Below are 19948 nucleotides of genomic sequence, written 5' to 3' on the forward strand. Positions count from 1 at the left end.
TGTAGTAGTTATTGACGCGGCGATAGCCTTGAGATGGCCTTAGTGGTCGGCGAGGCTCTAAGCACCATAATTTCATTTCATTTCATTTCAGTTGGCTGATCATGTTTCAGAATAAAGAAGGCATGGAGTTCAGTTACTTCTAAGTGTCATGAATTATTCTGTTCTTTGCAGATGATTTTGCTTTGCTGTCAACAACACCGACTGGGTTACATATTTTAAAGATGTGCTGTGATAAGATGAAGATAAGTGTAAATATATATGGTTTTTTGAAAGAGGAGGACCATTGGCTTGAAATGATTAACTGTTTTTTTGATGGAGTTGCTTTTGAAGTTGTGAACAGTTATTGCTACCCAAGTTACACATTTGCAACAAAAATTAGCCCCTAACTGGATACTCAGTGTTTTGTAACTAAAGGTAAAAAATCTGTAATTCTCTTATGTGATTATATAATGTGTTTCAGGAATACACAGAAATGACATGTTTTAGGATTTTTACATAAAAATATTGACCATTCTCTTCTATTCATCAGAAATTTGGAGACCACTTAGATATGTATTTGTTTGTATTTGTATTTCTTTTTATCACAACAGATTTTTTGGTGTCATATACTGTACCATGTCAAACTGATGCAAACTAGGCCTATTGGTTTGCTCTGCTTGGCCAAATTTCGCGCGGCTAACGGTGAAAAGACGGGCCCGCCCGCTCTCAGCCAATCAAACGCCTCTAAAAGCTATAAGCGCAATTTGTATTACTTTTTATCACAACAGATTTCTCTGTGTGAAATTCAGGCTGCTGTCCCCAGGAAGAGTGCGTCGCTACACTACAGCACCACACATTTTTTTTGTATTTTTTCCTGCATGCAGTTTTATTTGTTTTTCCTATCAATGTGGATTTTTCTACAGAATTTTGCCAGGAACAACCCTTTTGTTGCCGTGGGTTCTTTTACGTGCTCTAAGTGCATGCTGCACATGGGACCTCAGTTTATCATCTCATCCGAATGACTAGCATCCAGACCACCACTCAAGGTCTAGTGGAGGGGGAGAAAATATCGACGGCTGAGCTGTGATTCGAACCAGTGCGCTTGGATTCTCTCGTTTCCTAGGCGGATGCGTTACCTCTAGGCCATCACCCCACTTAGATCATATAGAGAAAATACATCTGCTGGCTTGTAAACAATTTTTAGGGGTACCTGTTAAAATGCCTAACAAAATGGTGTATGGTGAATTAAGTCAATATCCACTTTTTGTAAAGTCTTATATAAGCTGCATAGGATACTGGTTAAAGCTGATTTCCATGGAGCCTCATCGATTACCGTATCAAGCATATCACATGTTAATGAATTTAGATATGTCAGGGAAACACTGTTGAGTAACACACGTTAGGAAGATTCTCTGTGAAACAGGTCTTGATATTGTATGGCATATGGTGTTGGTAATGTAAAAATCTTTCTTAGTGCTTTGAAGCAAAAGCTTATTGATTTGTTCACACAAGAATGGACTGAATCCTTGAGAGAAAGTGACAGATATACGTGCTACATGTTGTTTAAAACTGTTTTGAAAAAGAGATGTATGTATCTCAAGCATTGACGTATATTGTTACAGTGTAGCTGTCACACAGCTGTAAATTGATAATAATCTACACAGATACAGTGATTCAACAGATAAAAAGATGTGTATATGCTGTAAATCTTACATTGAAAATTTAAAGAACATGTACTATTTGAGTGTACATTGTACAGAGACCTCTGAGAAGCATTTCTGAATGACTCAATAATTGATTTTGTATATGTTGTAAATCTTACATTGAAAATTTAAAGAACATGTACTATTTGAGTGTACATTGTACAGGGACCTGAGAAGCATTTCTGGATGACTCTATAATTGATTTTGGAACACTTCTCAAGCCAAAAAATGAGAAACATAATCAGAATTTGTCAGTTTCTTTTCATGCTCTGAACGGAAGGAAACTTACTGATGGTATTTGATAATTGCTGCTATGTCCATCCCATTGCCCCGACCACCTAACCTCCCCCCCAACCCCCATTGTTTGTATAAGGGCCCATGGCCAATGTACAATAAACAATTCAGTGTTCAGTGTTGTCTATGAAGTCTGCCCTTTCCCTTTGTTTGCCTGCTTTCTCTCTCTCTCTCTCTCTGGTCTGTCCTACCCCTCAGTCTACCTTTGTTTCCCTCTCTCTCTCTCTGAAGTCTGTCTTCCCCTCTGTCTGCCTTCTTTGTCTCTCTCTCTCTCTCTCTCTCTGTGTACTCTGTCCTTCCCCTCTGTCTCTCTGTCTTCTTTATCCCTCCCTCTCTGTGTGGTCTGTCTGCCTTTCTCTCTCTGAAGTCTGTCTTTCCCCACCATCTCTGTCTTCTTTGCCTTTCTCTCAGGTCTCCATTCTCTCTGTTTGCCGTTCTGTCTTAAATCAGTCTGGTGCTCCCTTCTGTCTGCCTGACTGCTTCTTTGTCTCTCTCTGTGTCCCTGACGTCTATTCCTCCCAACTGTCTGCTTGCCTTACTGTGTTTCTTTCTGAACCAGACACTCCTACCTCTTACCTCTTGTCTCCCTCCGCCTTCCGTATGCAGTTATGGGTGGTCTTGATTTTCTAGCCCCGTTCTATCTCAGCCTATCACCCTTTCTGTGTTTGTCTGTTTTTGAAAAATAATACCAGCAACTTGCCTTTGTTCACAGGGAATCTCACACGCGGTGTCCTGCAGACAACGAGGAGATATCAGAGAATGATCTGTTTCCAGACAATTTTGCCAAACGAGAAATTCAGAATTTCACTGTGAGGTGCCCCAACAGTAAGCAAGGCTGTGATGTGCTGACCACGGTCAAGGAAGTTTCTGTGAGTACAGTGCATGGCTGATCATAAACTGAGAAAGGGAACTGACTTGCGGCTGGTCTGGCTTCAGGTTTAGGTGCAGTTTGAGGATGAGCTGATATAGCATGGTGCTTGATGCCTTTTTACTTTTAAGAGTAGCTGGAAGTGATTTGAAAAAAAAAAAAAAAGTTTTAAGATTTGTTTTCATTTTTAATCCATCCAGTGTCAGAGAATTTTGCATAGAAAAAGTGCTCTTCCCTTTCCAGGGAATTTTGATTATTCAGGGGTAATGATTAAGAAAATTTAAGCACAAAAACTACAAGAGATACATACAGAAAGTAAATGTTTTTGTGAAGGAAAATTAATAAGGATTCTGAAGTATGACAAAAAAAACCCAAACTATTTGCATCTCCACAGAATGACACGCAAAATGAAAACAAATAGAATACAGCTGGAAGTGATATTCTTAATGTCAGTTTATACCAGTCGAAGAAAATAAAAAAGGTTCCAAGCTCATGATAACAATCACAACTTGTGCAGACATGTAAGTGAATAATTACCCCAACAAAGACAAACATGGGTTCAGTTAACTTAAGGTCAATCATATCCTCAAAAAGCGAGATGTCAAGTTCTTTGACACCAAAGAGTTTCCCCCTACAGAGAGGGGAGGTCTTTGATGGCACTCACTCACTCCAGCTTGCAAATGAGACAGTTAAAGTGTCTGCTGTGCATGCTGGCTTGCCTCTGCTGCAGACATGTCAGCCTTTTGATCAAGGACAAAAACTGTGAAAAAATTAAAACATGTGTCCCAGAGTTAATGTTGGTCATTAAACCAGTAGATTAAAAAATCAATGGGTCATTTGAAAAATTAAGAGGTTAGGAAAAACACCCCCTTCTTCCCACCCCACAGCCCCAAAATTTGTAATTTAATTAATTTTGTACTCTTGTCAGTTGTATGCTTTAGTATGTGAAATTGTTTAAGTGTGTGTGTGTGTGTGTGTGTCTCTGTGTGTGTGTGTGTGTCTGTGTGTGTGTGTGTGTGTGTGTGTGTGTGTGTGTGTGTGTGTGTGTGTAGTGTGTAGACTGTACCAGTGCTTGGTGTGAAAAGACAACATGTCATGATTAACACGACTGACAGACACAAAAAAGCATCAGTCTGATTAAAGTCAATTCTGCAATGCTGAAAAACTGATGTGTGATTAATAGAAGCAGTGTCACTGTCCTTTGTGCCAGTCTATGATTAATAGAAGCAGTATCACTGTCCTTTGTGTCAGGCTATGATTAATAGAAGCAGTATCACTGTCCTTTGTGTCAGGCTATGATTAATAGAAGCAGTATCACGGTCCTTTGTGTCAGTCCAATTCCACTGTTTCAGGCAAGCACATTTCTCTGCTTTGTGGATGGAAATCCAGATCTTAACAGTTGCAAAATATATGTTAGATATCCTACTGTACCATGTCAACATACTGTGCAGATCTGTTTGTGCCTTCTTTAATCTCCTTAAAAACACATTTTCCTGTCCTTTGCATTTTCTTTAACCCAGGGTTTCATGAAAACCATTGATTATTAACTGTTGTCCAGTCTGCAGCACTATCAGTGAAAACAACAGATCACTGGTGTCACTCAGTCTACAACCATGCCTCCTTCCACACCCTCTGACTGGTATACTACCTCTCGTCTTACACCATTCCTTTTCCTCTTTCCACTTTCCACACAAATACTGTCCTCACGGCCATTCACAGTATATAAAAAAAAAGCTGTCTGTTTTGATAAAATGACTGAACTGCATCAGATGTTGCTGTCAGGTTTGTTATTGTCTTTTCATAACCTCCTTGTTTTAATGAATCATCAGACAAGAGACTCATCTCCATTTTCATACTTGACTATATTCATTTGAACAGACGATAAAATTACTGAACTGCAACAAATGTTGATGTCAGTTTTGTTATTTTTATCACCTTCTAGTTCTAATGAATCATCAGACAAAAGAGATTCATCTCCATCGTTATACTTAACTATATTCATTTGAACAGCCTGCAGAATTGATAGATGAATTATAGATAAATATGAATTATTGTAGATAGACATGTATATTGCAATTAGCAAATTACAATGCTTAGAGTTGCTCTAAATGGGATTTCAACCAAATTTATGATTTGACTATAAGTACATTGTGGATGTACTAAAAAACTGCAAAGATGATGGTCAGATGATTTTTGTCTAATTTAGTGGTTATCATGATCTTCAATGGCTTTGTTTACAAGATTAGCTTTGAGTACATTTACTTTGGGATGTACTGTATGCAGCCACACTCAAGGAAAATAATAGCAACATAATGGTAAAAGTGAGGTCACATGAGGGTAACATGATGGTAGCATGCACTTTGCTATGGTAGCTATCTTTGAGGAGAAGTGGCATGGTGATCATGGGAAGCTACACATATTGCATACTGATTTAGTTCCGGTGTGTGTGCATGCGTGTGTGTGTGCATGTATGCGCACGCAGTCAGAATAAAGCAACAAAGGTATTCTATGACCAAAAACACAATGCTGATTTGCACTTTGCTAAAACTAAATAATTATATTATCTGATGTTGCATTTTTTCCCCTCTCTGATTCATGTGGAGTCAGGTTCATCAAAACGTGTGTCCGCTGGCATTAGTCCCGTGCCCCAACCAGTGCACACATGTTCTGCTGCGCAAGGACCTGGAGCAACACATGACACAGTCATGTGACCGACGCTCCCTTCCCTGCCCATACTGCTCTGCTAGCTTTCTGGCTGTTGAGTATGAGGTGAGGGGCATGTTTGTTTGTGTATGTGCATGACCATTTGTAGGTACTTGATATCAGGTATTTTTATTTGAATTATAGCTGTCAAGATCAAGTTTTGTTCTTCATGGAATATTTATCCTCATTATTATTTTCATTTTTAAAAGAAACGATGGTATATGACGTCATAAATCATCATCACTTAAGTCGATCTCGCTGAAGTTGTCTTATCATGTAATTTGACACAATTACTTGGCCCTGGCCAGGAGTCTTCTTTTCTCAATATATTTTCCTTGCTTAACTCACTCCGGATGATGGAACGTTATTGTGTTCCTGACGTAAGGTAGCGTTCCAGACAACAGAATGCTATAGCGGTTTCGACAATTAAGATGATTTCCACGTTTTCCTCATGGGGTAACATAAAAATTGCAGCTACACCGGGCATTGCGAACGTGTCAAGGGTCAAATGGAAAGTTTCTTCGTGAGGTTCCATAACTATACACTCACTGGCCAGCCGTTGACGTTGGTACCCCACATGACAAGCTAATCTGCATACGTATCGAAAATGGTGTTGCAGGTGATACAAGTGGAAATTTGTGGAGCAAACTAGATAACGACAGCAGCTTTTACTGCTGCTGAAGTGATTGAAATGCTTCAAACTGAAGGTTTTGACATAGACGAGGATGATGAAGACGTTGAATAAAGTATCTGCAGTGAAGAAAGCTACCAGCAAGAAGTTACTGACAGTGACTCAGCTTCCGAGGGCTGTGAAGGGGTGGAGGCTCGGGGAGGGGGGGGGGGGGGCGTACACACGATGTGAGAAGAGGGGTCAGTGGGTCATGTACAGGGAGTTTATTCAGTTACTTTGTCTTTTGTATTTTTTGTGATTTTTTCCTAACCCTAACAAATGGGTCGTCTGCAGGGGAAAGCAAGGGAGAAAACTGTTCATCCAGAGTGAGTTAACCCAACCTCATTTAAGTGGATACCACACATGCATCAACATTATTTTTGTGCCCATGTAAAGCTTTCCCCTTATAAGTTGACTCTAACAAAGAGAATGTTTATGCTGGCTGAGAGAGCAATGGCATTCTGATCGCTGGCTTCCGAATCAAAAATCATAATCGAAGTGTAATACAACGCCAAGTAAAGGTGGTGTCGGCCTTCTGAAGAATGGTAGAGAGCAATCGCTTTGGATGTTGTGCATTGTGTCAAAGCTGTGTACTACGAGCCACAGGCTGAAACTGCGAATATTGCAAACAAATCCCCATGTCAAAGCCGACAAAGAAGGAAAAACGATTCCCCTTGTCACTTTGAACTGGAATGTTTTGTTTTATCCATTCCAAACACCAATTTCTAGCAACACACATGCACGAAATGAATAGATGCATGTGAACCAATAAATAAAACTAATAACTAAATGTTTAATATACATCATGTACCAATGCAACAAAGAGGCAGAAAAAAATTAAATTTATCACATCTTCAGGCATGTGGACACAATCAAAGAGTCTGCATTTGCTAGTGTCTTATTTGACATTCATGTCAGTCAACTGAACATCTTCAGATATAATGTTATTTGTCCTTTGTTTAATGAATTTGCAAGATCTGCCTGGCATACAGTAGCTGTAGCATGACCAGCTACATCAGTGTCTGCCTAAATCTGATGTTCAGATCATCTTGTCTGCTCCTTTGATTATGGTGATGAGGTGGTCCAGTGTAACCATCAGATACCACAGTTCTTGCCATTCCTAAGTGTTGTATATTGTTTTAGCAGTTCAAGCTGTTCTTTGCAATGAACATTCCCTTCTTTGAAATATATACATTACAACAACATTAATCCAACATAGAACATCAACCAAATTAAAAGACCAGTTTCTTAATTGTTTTTGTTTTGTTTTTTATAAACATTTAACAATCTCACTTGCCAATGCACTAAAACACTGAGTGAGGGAGACAGACTGAGGACAGGGGGAGAACGAGGATGGGAGGATGGAAGAAAAGAAAATGGTGGAAGGAACCACAAAGTCCATCAAATAATAAATTGTTCACACACACACACACACACACACACACACACACACATACATGTGCACACAGACCTGTGCCCGCACACACACACACACACACACACACACACACACTCACTCACTCACTCACTCACTCACTCACTCACTCACTCACATACATACATACACACAAACACACTCTGAAATCAAATTTACAGTACCAACTTCAGATGACGTTCATCATTCACAAGTGTGCAAACATGTTAATTTGTTAATTCAAGGTATGGATACCAAAGACTTTCAAAAGACTACGTTTTAGTCATAACATTGGGTTGTTTTTTTTCCAAATTTTATCTTTTCTTGGTATTGGCACCACATTATACCATGTGTCTACAGGGCATTAAGCTAATGATATTGTCAAGTCAACCTCTGTAAGTGTGTATTTCTTCTTTAACAACAAACAAAACCATTTGGTGTCATATACTGTACCATGTCAAACTGATGCAAACTAGGCCTATCAGTTTGCTCTGCTTGGCCAAATTTCACACGGTTAACAGTGAAAAGTTGACCCGTCTTGCCTGGTCCGCTCTTAGCCAATCAAACGCCTCTAAAAGCTACAGGCACTGACTCATCCCTTCGGCCAAGGCTCTCGACGCCATCTTGTCAGGTTTACTCTCTGTCTTGTCTTACGCTTTTTTTGGCTATTAAGCGTGTTCATTTGGCCTTATTTTGCTGCATGTGGCTTGATTTTCTTGTATTCTTACATTTTGTGTACTCGATTCGACTCTGCCCCCTCGAATCGTACTTTTTTCTCTACCTCTCAGTCAGTCCTGTCTTTCCTTTCTCTGTTGGGGATCGGATTTTCGCTGGGTGCCTAAGCGCGGGTACCATGCCTCGTATGTCATCCCACGACAACAGGAATCATGATGTTTGGATCGAGACTCTGCAAAAGACTCTCCCAGGCCTGGAGCTCATGATTTCTCCCTATAGGGACCGCGGCGATGCATCTTTAGATGCGAATCGCGGAGGTGACACTCCTACCATTACAATGGTCATGAAGGGGACTGGGGGAAAAGGGGTACAAGCATTGCCTCCTGAGGTGTCCCAGCGCGAGGCAGGAAAAAGAGGGAGTGGCAAGTCCTCTTGGTGGTGGGGACTCACGGCTAGGCACGAACTCCCAAGTGGAGGCCGTGCCCAGCCGTTACCCTGGTCCCCACTCAGAGACGGCCCTCAGGGGCCCCATTGCTGTTCCCCCTCCTCCCTCCACTGCCGACCCCCCTCCCCTACCTCCATCTGTGGGGGAGAAAGTTTTGGTTCCGTGGGGGACCTCTACTTTGCCCACCCTTGGCCAAGCCACCCCAGTCTCCCCACGGGAGGGGATTTGGGCACGTGGCCACCTGCTTTGCAGATCTTCCCACTATCCGGCCGGTCTCCCTGCTGGGGGAGGCCCGCGCGTGTCAGCTGGTTCCGGGCAGTCAGCCCGCTGGTCTTCTGGCGGGATTGACACCCAAGTCAGACCTGACCTCCCTCCGACTTGGCCAGGTTTTTCCCTTCATGGAGGTCAAGGCGCCAATGACCCTTGGGGTTGGGGTCACAGGATGGCTGGTGCCCAGGGTGGTTTCCCCCATTCTACCCGTACTGGGGCACACCTATGGTGCATGCTGGGTTGCCAGGAGAACCAAGGGCCAACCCCTCGTCCTCTCCCCACCAGACCCAACCAAGCACATCTCACAGGGTGACACACATGGCCTCGACAAGTGGGATCAATTTCTTGTTGATCAGGTCAAGCTGCTTGATCAGTATTGCCACTCATTCCACAAATCAGGCCTCTGTCAACCCACAAGTGACCTTCATGGTCACAACGGCCTCCTTGTCAGGACTGACGGCTGCCGAGTCACCCCACTTGGCCCGGGGGAGCCTGCGGTTCCCACCTACCCAGCCCTCGGCCCTACAGGGAGATGAGTGGGTGTTTGTCCCCTCACAGCACTCACCGGTCCCTCTTGCATCCAGGGATGCCCTCACTGAGAAGGTGTGGCACCCACCATCCCAAGAGTGGTTGGACCTGTGGTCCACACTCTCCCCGCCCGCTTCAACAGCTATGGCCATGGTCCCCGCTCGGGATTGTCCCAGCTTGTCCCGTTGTCCCGCTGGGCTGACCACAGCTCACAGGACGCCCTAGCAGGTACATCCACTTGGGATGGCACCCAGCAGGGGATGGACTGGGAGCAAGAGTGGGAGCCTCTGTCTTTGGAGGAGGACGAACAAGTGGATGAGCACTCTTTGCCCCCATCCCAGGGGGACAGATTGAGCCCACACCTCCCTAGGGACCAGCCTGAACCAAACTTGGACTTAGCCAAGCTCGAACTGACCCTCCACAATCGGGTCATGCATGCTGAATTGGTCCCTCAGGCTGCATTGTTACCCTTGACCCTCCTTAGGCCATGTGACTCTAACTCCAGAACCACCAGATGACTCAGAGTACCATTAATGGCGCAGGAATGGCTTAATAAGCCAGCCCGCACTGTTAGGGGTGCTGCTTCCATCCCTCCTCCAGGCAGGGAGTCCCTCCCTGGGCAAGTTCCTTAAAGATTCCTCCAAAGGCGGGGTATGGTCCTTGTACACACAGGACCACCCAGCTTACATGGAAGCGGAGCCCTCCGCGCAGGACAGGATGTTGGTCTCAGTGCAGCACCTTTCCCACTTCAGCTAATCTACCCTTTAAACGTTAGCAGGGTGGGACAGATTGGCCCGCCGCTGCCTCCTCAAGGTTTCCACGGCTTATACCTTCTTTGACGCGTTCCTCCACAGGGCCAATGAGCTGTGGGAACAGCGTCCGGTTAATCAGGACACGGGGTTGCCTTCCTCTGTCCCACCAAGCCTCTTTACCGACCAGAGGTTAACTCTCTCCATACGAACGGCGAAAGAGACGACGTTAACAGCGTTTCACCCCAGTTACCATCATCAAATTATTGCAAGCGGAAGGCTCTTATACTGAAGAGGTGAATGTTGACAAAGAATACCACAATTCTGACGATGGAAGCTAAAGGTTGGGTCATTCAGACACCCACTGGACATCCGCGGGGTCTTTGTAGAGGAGAAGAGAGGACTGGCCGTACTGAGTGAGTTAAACACTTTTGGCAGTAGGGTAGCCTCTGGTCTCACAGCGGCCGCAGACACAGCTACCAGCCTTCCCTTCAATACTGTGCTGGCTCGACGTGATGCCGTTCTCCGCCTCTCCAACATTCCAGTAGAGGAGAGGGCTGCCTTGCGGTCCATCCCGGTGCAGCAGCACTCCCTCTTCGGCCAGTATGCACCCCATTTTGTCAGCAACAGGGCAGAGATGAACATGGAGGTGGCTTCATATTTAGCCCACACCTCCCAGGGGCGCCAGGGTTCGCTGCCATTGAAGAGGCCAGCCACCAGGGCCCCTCCATATACCATGCCACCTAAGTCACAGCGGCGTGCACAGAATCAACAGCAGAGGAATAAACCACTTCATGTCCGTCCAAGCTGACCGGCCATGCCCAAGGCCAGAAGGCAGCACCCCCAATGACTGGGGCGCGATTCAGCACTGCCAGTCGTCCAGCCCCTCCAAGTAGGAAACTTGTCCCGGCATGCACATCAGTGGTGTGCTCTGGGACTCAACGACTGGATTGTGTCGGTGCTAGAGTTGGGGTACATGCTGTCTTGGGCAGAGGACCGCCCACCTCCTCCTTATGCACCCAGCTCAGTGGAGCAGGAGAGCATCTTTGAGACAAAGATATCACACCTACTCTTCATAGGGGCGATATCTCAACTCTCGGACCCGGGCCCCGGTTTTTACGGCCGGTTGTTTGTGATTCCAAAGGTCTCGGGAGGGTGGAGACCAGTCTTGGACTTGTCTCCCTCAACAAATTCCTCCCCAAAATCCAATTCAAGATGAACAAATTCCTCCCCAAAATCAAATTCAAAATGGACACACAGGTGCAGATTCAAGAGACCATTCAACAGGGCGATTGGGCTACCTCTATCGATCTGAAAGATGCTTATTTTCATATCCTCATCCATCCGGTGTCCTGTTGGTACCTGAGGTTCATGTGGAGGGACAAGGTGTTCCAGTTCTCGGCCCTCCGATTTGGTCTGTCCCTTGCCCCTTTCCTGTTTACCAAGGTGGTGCGGGAATTGGTGTCCATCGTCCGGTCGGAATCCAATCGTCTCTGTGTGCACCTGGACGACTGGCTCATTCTGGCCCAGTCGCAGGCCCTGTGCCAGTCATACGGCCAGACTTCTAGATCTTTGCTCCCAACTGGGCTTCCTCACGAACCAGGAGAAATGCTATCTGTCCACAAGTCAGTCCTTTGACTTCTTAGGGATGAGATTCAACACGTGGTCCATGATAGTCTCTCCGACGCCAGATCGCTGTGACCGACTGGCAGGCCGCCTCAGCCACTTGCGAGCAACAGCATGGACACTTTCATCTCTCCTGGGCATGATGGAGTCCATGGCACCTCTCATTCCCCTGGGCAGGGTTCTCAAGCACCATCGTCAGGGGGCACTGAGGCTGCGGTGGTCCCAGAGAACCCAATCATGGGATACCCAGATATGTCTGGGCAAGTGGTTCCTCGAGGTGACATCAGAGTGGCTAACCACCCCTCTTCGGACACAGGGGGTGCCTATAGCCCCACCTACTCTTCAGGTGCCACTCTTCACAGACGCCTCCTCCCTGGGTTGGGGAGCCCACATGGACTCACTCCATGCAGCAGGGACTTGGTCCCCAGAGGAGCGCCTATGCCACATCAATGTTCTGGAACTGGAAGCAGTTCGCAGGACTCTCCTGCACTTCATGGGGGAGGCCACTGGCAAGACCATCTGTTTGTTCACAGACAACATGACAGTCGCATGTTATGTGAACAAAGGCGGGGGAGTGCATTAAGCAGACCTCTTTCTGCGGACCGAGGCTCTCCTCCGTTGGTGCCACAACAAGGGCATTGCACTTTCAGCGAGACACATAGCAGGAAAAGCCAACATCTTGGTAGACGCTCTCAGCAGATCCAGGAGTGTCATCCACAGAGTGGACCCTGGACAATGACATCCTTCAGGGGGTGTGGGAGCGGTGGTTTCGGCTGATGGTGGACCTCTTTGCCACAAAGTTCAACAAAAGACTTCACACTTATGTCTCTCCGGTCGCTGACCCAGAAGTGTGGGCAGTGGATGCTCTGTCTCTAGACTGGTGCAGTCTGATTGCCTGTGCATTTCCTCCTTTTCCAATTCTGTCCAAGGTGATACGGAAAGCCAGATTGGAATGCCTGCAGCTGATTCTCATTGCGCCGAAATGGCCAGCCCATCCCTGGTATCTGGACCTTCAGTCCCTGACACACGTTCCACCCCTGGAACTCGAAACCAAACCTCATCTGCTGAGGCAGCCTCGTTTGGTGATTCCTCATTCCAATCCTCAACTGCTCCACCTGCACGCGTGGCTGCTGTGTGGTTGGAACTGTCAGTACCACCATTGAAGTCTTCGACCCCTTGGTTGGCCTCTTCAACAAACAAAACCAGTTCTTTGGAAAAGGCTAACTTTTTTTCTTAATAATTCCTCTAATTTCCTAAAATACACTTACGTGTGTACATATCCACCAGCTACCATCTGCCATTGTGAAGTGGTTAGCAACACGGACCGATGGCTGGGAGGACGCGGGTTCGATTCCAAGTGGTAGTGGGTTTCTTGGTCCGCATCTGACTCCTACCCATGCAGAGTAGAGTGCGCTGCTGGCTTGAAAGGGAAGACTGGGACCACACATTCGAATATCATCCACTTCACAGATACTTCTTTGGGTGTGTTGCTCTAATTTCCTGATCAACACTACAAGTGTCGGTATCTCTCAGGTCTGTTTAACGCTAGGATATTATCATGAAAGGAAGCGGAGAATACAACCTTGTGATGTAGTCCCAAACATGAATGGACCTCTGTAGCAACATCGTCATCATAATCCTCCTCCTCCATCTTCATTATCAATAAGAAAAAATGTCCCAAATTCTGTGGCCTTTCATGCTATGCTCTCATGGTGACTTTAGTTTTGATCTGCTCCCACTTTGTGCTTGGAGTGAGTCCTGTCAGTATCTTTGGTGTTGACAGATTCATGGGGGACTGTTGTTGGAGGGACATGGTTGTGGTCTTCACTCTAGGGGGAACACTCACTCATTCTGGCTCCACTGGCTAAGCTATTATTGTCATCAGTAGGGGGCTCAGTAGGTGGTGTCCTAAATATGTATAATCAGAACAGGGACTACTGAACACCACCATCAGCAGTTCAGGATCTCCTTTAGTGTGTGGCCTCCTGACGACCTAACATAGATGGTTGCCTGTGGCTGACTGGCGACACTGTGACTGCGATAGACGAACCCGGGTGTGGCTCCTTATGGAGTACTAGGAATGAGCGGCATGGAAGTAATGCCATTGAAACAGCAGATATGGGACAGAAAAAAAAATTGCTGACAATCCACTTTTTTATTACATTTTGCAAAAATTGTTTGTCCATTTCTGTTCTTCAAAAGAGGTGTTCCATATAATTACCCCTGGAGGCAGTGAATCAGTCCGTCTTTGTATACTATTGTTTTCTTATCTGTTTATCATTGAAATCATTTGTTTTTGCACTCTGTACCTTGATACAACATACCTATTGTATTTTGAAAATTCTTAATTGCTTCAATAAAGTCACGGTACTGTAATGAGTGGGTCCTCAGGTTTGGATATTTCTGTTGAAACACATCAAAAGATAACGAAATACCATCTTCATTCAATAGATGATAAATCTGATATATACTTGTTGGAAATCAATCCAGCAGAAACAGTGTATGATTACTAACCAAAATGTTTATGCTATGAAAATACATTAACATCATGTATATTTGAGGAAGTTATTGTTGTCCTTTCATACATTACAAAATACTATGCCAGAATGCATTATGCACAGTGTTCATTGATGTATTTTCAAAATCTGTGCCACGTGTTTTAAACTTATCAGTGTCTAGATACTAATCAGTGCCTAGATACATAAACAAAACAAGTTCCTTCAAATGAGAATCAAAATAAACAGCCTAATCAACCAACTGAGTTGACAGAAAATTATTTATTTTTGACATTTTAGTCTACCTCTTGAACATAGTTGGCGTACACAATTTAGATAATAACTTTACCATTCCACAATAATCTGAAAACATAGTCATTTTTTTTTAAAGCACCATCAGTGTCTGGGACATCAATGAAGTACATTAACTTTGACATAAAAAGAGTTTTTAGACTGATTTTTTTTCCTCCCTGAAGTAGTAAGCTGACACTTACTCCAAATATTTAACATTTTCTTTATTTCAGCTTTTTACCATTATAGATTGAATGTAGAATTCTATGTATACCTGTTCCAAACTGATTCCAAAGTATCTAAAACTGCCTGGGTTCCATCAAAAATTCTTGTCACCCAGGTCTGATACTTGTTTTTGCCTTGTCGTGGTCGGGAGGCTTAGTGGCCAGTGATCGAGCGAGCTATGTCGGCGGGGGCATCAGTGCTTCTTGGGGTTTGGTGCTCTGGTCCCAGGTCTTAATTGACAGCCTACATAGCCATCGTAGCTGTTAGGGCTGAATAAGTGGTGGTTTTTGTACTGATGCCCCTGATAGGGCTTCCCATGCCGAACAGGTCGTGAGTGAGGCCCAAACTAAACGTGACCCACTGTCCCTTTCGCTATTCTCTATTCTTCTTTTTACTGCCTCTTTTCTGTCCTCAGCTCCCCATCAAGCCTTCTTTTCCACATTCTTTTTTTCTCTGCGGCCTTCTTCAGGCCCGCCGTGTTTGCCGTGCGGCGCGACCTGTGATGGAGGGGAATGAGATCCTGGGGATTGAGAGAGCACGCTGCTCTCAACACATCCCTTTGGCTCGGACCTTTCCTAAGACAGGCGGCACACATTGGCCCGTGTGTGTCAATCGGCTACCCCTTCGTGGGGCTGGGTCAAGACTGGCAGTTTAGAGGCTAACGAAGGTAACCCCTGTAGTGCTCGGTTCTCTGTCCCCGGGAGCTGGGCATGATCGGGGGGGGAACACGTTGGAGCTAGGCTGTTGGTCGTATATCCCTCCCAAAACCTGGAAGGGGTCAAGCTGGTGTTCCCTTGACCCTGGCCCCTAAGTTGGACCCCATGGTGGGTGGGTAAGGGAGGGATGAATTTACAATTTTTTCAACATGAATTCCAAACAAATACACCCCCCTAAATTTGGAAAAAGACGACGACAAGGAACAGACGATTCGGACTCAGATTCGGAGGTTGTTGAGACCTCTGGATTTTGGCCGTCGTGGCTTGTGGTGGAGGGCGCTGATGACGACAAGCCCTTGTCAGCTCTCAGCCCCTTCGCTGTCCAGAAGGGCTTTCAGTGTCTGGCAGGACCGCTAAAGTCCATCAAGAGACTGAGGAGCGGAGCGTTTTTAGTGCAGACAGAGTCCAGAAGGCAGACACAGCTCCTCCTCAAGGCGACCACTTTCGTGGATAGGGCGGTGAAGGTTTCCCCTCACAAAGGTCTCAACTGCTCAAAGGGAGTCATCAGATGCCCGGAGTTGAAAGGTGTGTCTGAGGCCGAGATCAAGAGCGAGCTGTCCTCTCAGGGAGTGACCGACGTGTACAGGGTGACGGTGAGGAAGGGGTCGGACAGAGTCCCGACCAACACTTTCTTCCTCACCTTCTGCTGCCCGGATGTCCCCAAGGACATTCGGGTCGGATACCTGATAGTTAGTGTAAGCCTGAGATGCTTTAAGTGCCAGAAATTCGGACACGTGAGAGACCGATGTAAGGAGGAAGAGGCGTGTGGCACCTGTTCGAAGGCGGCGCACCAGGGCGATTGCGTCAATCCAGCCCGGTGTGCGAACTGCGGAGGTGGCCACCCGTCCTCATCGAAAGACTGCCCCACCTGGAAAAAAGAAAAACAAATCCAGAAAGTCAAGACAGAAAAGAAAATTTCCTTCTTTGAGGCAAGGAAACAGGTGGAGGCCGCGTCGCCTAAGGCGTCGTATACCTCTGTCGTCAGACCCAGGACGGTGGACGTCGCGGTCCAGACGACGTCCACAGGAACGCAGACGGACGACTTAACCGCCTCGTCGGAACCGTTGGCCTTGGGTGGAGGCGCCGTGTCCACCCCTTCCCATCCTGTGCGGCAGTCCTCAGGGGCTGCTGGGCGGGAGCGGAAAACCTCGGGCGGAGGCACGTTGTCCTCCTCCCGCCCCACCCCACCCCCCGGCACCCTCGCCCCGCCTCTCGTCTGCCTGGCCCTCGGGCTGGCGGAAGTGGCCGGAAACCCCCCGTACCTCCAAAACTCAAGGAGGGGAGGGTTGCGGCCTCAGCGGGACCGGGAAGGGCCGAGGTGGTGGATATTCCGACTCGGTCGGAATCCGAAAAATTTACTTCGAAAAATAAATACTCCATCCTGGCGGACCTTGAGCCACCGCAAGCAGAGGAGCAGGGGGTAGCGATGGAATAGGCTGCTGCTTTATTATTTTTAACCTTTTTTAATGGCAGTGATCCACTGGAACATCCGGGGGTTCCACGCCAATTTTCAGGAACTCCAGCTGCTTTGTCGTACTTTGAAACCTTCAGTGCTGGCGCTGCAGGAGACTCTGCAAAGAGATGGCAAGGTTTTATCTCTCTCTGGTTTTAACTCCGGTTTTAAACCCGCTCAACCGAAGCAAGAGGGATTGATGGGAGGTGTTGCTCTTTTTATTCGCAAGTCCCTTTTATACAGTACAGTTCTTTTAAGCACCCCTTTACAGGCGGTGGCAGTCAGAGTCATGCTTGAGAAAACCATCACTGTCTGCTCTCTCTACCTTCCTCCTTCCGTCCGTGTTCTGAGGCAGGACCTCATGAACCTGGTCGACCAGCTCCCACGTCCGTTTTTACTGTTGGGCGACTTCAATGGACACTCCCTGCTCTGGGGAAGTGAGATGACATCAGCCCGAGGTCTTCTCTTAGAAAACCTTCTTTCTGACATGGACTTGTGCTGTCTTAACGACAAGTCTCCCACTTACCTGCATCTGTCCTCTGGAAAGCTCTCGTGTTTAGATCTGTCGGTCTGCGATCCATCGTTGGTCCTGGACTACGAGTGGAAAGTGCACGACGATCTGCACGGGAGTGACCACTTTCCTGTCATCCTCCGCCCCACAGATGGAGAAGGTGACTCTCTGCCTGACCGCCTGTACTACGACAAAGCAGACTGGAGTTTTTTTACCACCAAGATAAGAGCGGAGCTGCAGGAAGAAACAGTATTGAAAAGCAAGGACCCTGCTGACGCTCTGACTCGGATCGTTTTAGATTGCGCCAAAGCAGCAGTCCCATCGTCTACCTCCAAGCCTCAGGTCCCTAGAACGCCCTGGTTCAACCGTGAATGTCGGGAGGCCCGCAAGTCTCGGAAGAGAGCGCAGCGACGCGTCTTTCGGAGACCGGAGACCGATAGCGTTCGAACCCATCAACAGCTGAGGGCGAAAGCCAGGTATGTTTTTAAAAAGAGCCAGAGGAAGTCATGGAGAGATTTCTGCTCTTCCTTAACCTCCAACACACCCAAGAAGAAAGTGTGGAGGGTTTTAAAAAGAATTAAGGGCAAAAACATATGCCCGACCTTTCATCATCTTAAACTTTCAGACGCTCTGGTCACAGAGAAGAAAGCAGTTGCCAATTTGCTTGCCTCCACAATAGAACAGAACTCGAGATCTGCTAACAAATCTGCTCGGTTTCTTAAAACCAAAAACCTGTCAGAAAAAACACCATGTAACTTCTTTTCCTCAGGCTGGTGTTCTTCTGACCCACTCCCGGGAGGGTCACTACCTTGTCGTGGTCGGGAGGCATTAGTGGCCAGTGATCGAGCGAGCTATGTCGGCGGGGGCATCAGTGCTTCTTGGGGTTTGGTGCTCTGGTCCCAGGTCTTAATTGACAGCCTACATAGCCATCGTAGCTGTTAGGGCTGAATAAGTGGTGGTTTTGTACTGATCCCCTGATAGGGCTTCCCATGCCGAACAGTCGTGAGTGAGGCCCAAACTAAACGTGACCCACTGTCCCTTTCGCTATTCTTTGTTCTTCTTTTTACCGCCTCTTTTCTGTCCTCAGCTCCCCATCAAGCCTTCTTTTCCACATTCTTTTTTTTCTCTGCGGCCTTCTTTTAGGCCCGCCGTGTTTGCCGTGCGGCGCGACCTGTGATGGAGGGGAATGAGATCCTGGGGATTGAGAGAGCACGCTGCTCTCAAACACATCCCTTTGGCTCGGACCTCTCCTAAGACAGGCGGCACACATTGGCCCGTGTGTGTCAATCGGCTACCCCTTCGTGGGGCTGGGTCAAGACTGGCAGTTTAGTGGCTGACGAAGGTAACCCCCGTAGTGCTCGGCTCTCTGTCCCCCGGGAGCTGGGCATGATCGGGGGGGGGAGCACGTTGGAGCTGGGCTGCTGGTTGTATATCCCTCCCGAAACCTGGAAGGGGTCAAGCTGGTGTTCCCTTGACCCTGGCCCCTAAGTTGGACCCCATGGTGGGTGGGTAAGGGAGGGATGAATTCCACATTTTTCTTTCAACATGAATCCTAAACAAACACACCCCCCCAAACTCGGAAAAAGACGACGACAGGGACGGACGACTCAGACTCTGAGTCGGAGGTCGTCGAGACCTCTGGTTTTTGGCCATCGATGGCTAGTGATGGAGGGCGCTGATGACGACAAGCCCTTGTCGGCTCTCAGCCCCTTCGCTGTCCAGAAGGGCTTTCAGTGTCCTGGCAGGATCGCTCAGATCCATCAAGAGGCTGAGGAGCGGGAGCGTTTTTAGTACAGACAGAATCCAAAAGACAGACACAGCTCCTCTCAAGGCGACCACTTTCGTGGATAGGGCAGTGAAGATTTCCCCCTCACAAAGGTCTCAACTGCTCAAAGGGAGTCATCAGATTGCCCGGAGTTGAAAGGTGTGTCTGAGGCCGAGATCAAGAGCGAAACTGTCCTCTCAGGGAGTGACCGACGTGCTACAGGGTGACGGTGAGGAAGGGGTCGGACAGAGTCCCGACCAACACTTTCTTCCTCACCTTCTGCTGCCCGGATGTCCCCAAGACATTCGGTCGGATACCTGCTAGTTAATGTCAGCCTGTACGTACCGTCCCCCTCTGCGATGCTTTAAGTGTCAGAAATTCGGACACGTGAGAGACAGATGTAGGAAGGAGGAAGAGGCGTGTGGCACTGTTCGAAGGCGGCGCACCAGGGCGATTGCGTCAGTGCAGCCCTGTGTGCGAACTGCGGGAGTGGCCACCCGTCCCTCATCGAAGGACTGCCCCGCCTGGAAGAAAGAAAAACAAATTCAGAAGTCAAGACAGAACAAAA

The 19948-nt window shown here is 47.0% G+C and overlaps 1 protein-coding gene across 4 annotated transcripts in view; it reads left to right on the forward strand.

Moving 5' to 3' along the window:
- The window catches only part of LOC143301280 (TNF receptor-associated factor 6-like), a 142539-nt gene that overhangs the window by 61375 nt on the left and 61216 nt on the right, over nucleotides 1-19948 (forward strand). For 3 of the 4 annotated variants that reach the window (XM_076615461.1, XM_076615459.1, XM_076615460.1), the window contains exons 3-4: nucleotides 2689-2845; nucleotides 5452-5613. In XM_076615461.1, coding sequence (XP_076471576.1) covers nucleotides 2689-2845; nucleotides 5452-5613 — 319 coding nt within the window. The remainder of the gene's footprint in view (nucleotides 1-2688; nucleotides 2846-5451; nucleotides 5614-19948) is intronic. The other variant, XM_076615462.1, reaches the window with a different exon arrangement.

This window comes from Babylonia areolata, chromosome 27, assembly GCF_041734735.1.
Source record: "Babylonia areolata isolate BAREFJ2019XMU chromosome 27, ASM4173473v1, whole genome shotgun sequence".
Taxonomy (NCBI): Eukaryota; Metazoa; Mollusca; class Gastropoda; order Neogastropoda; family Buccinidae; genus Babylonia; species Babylonia areolata.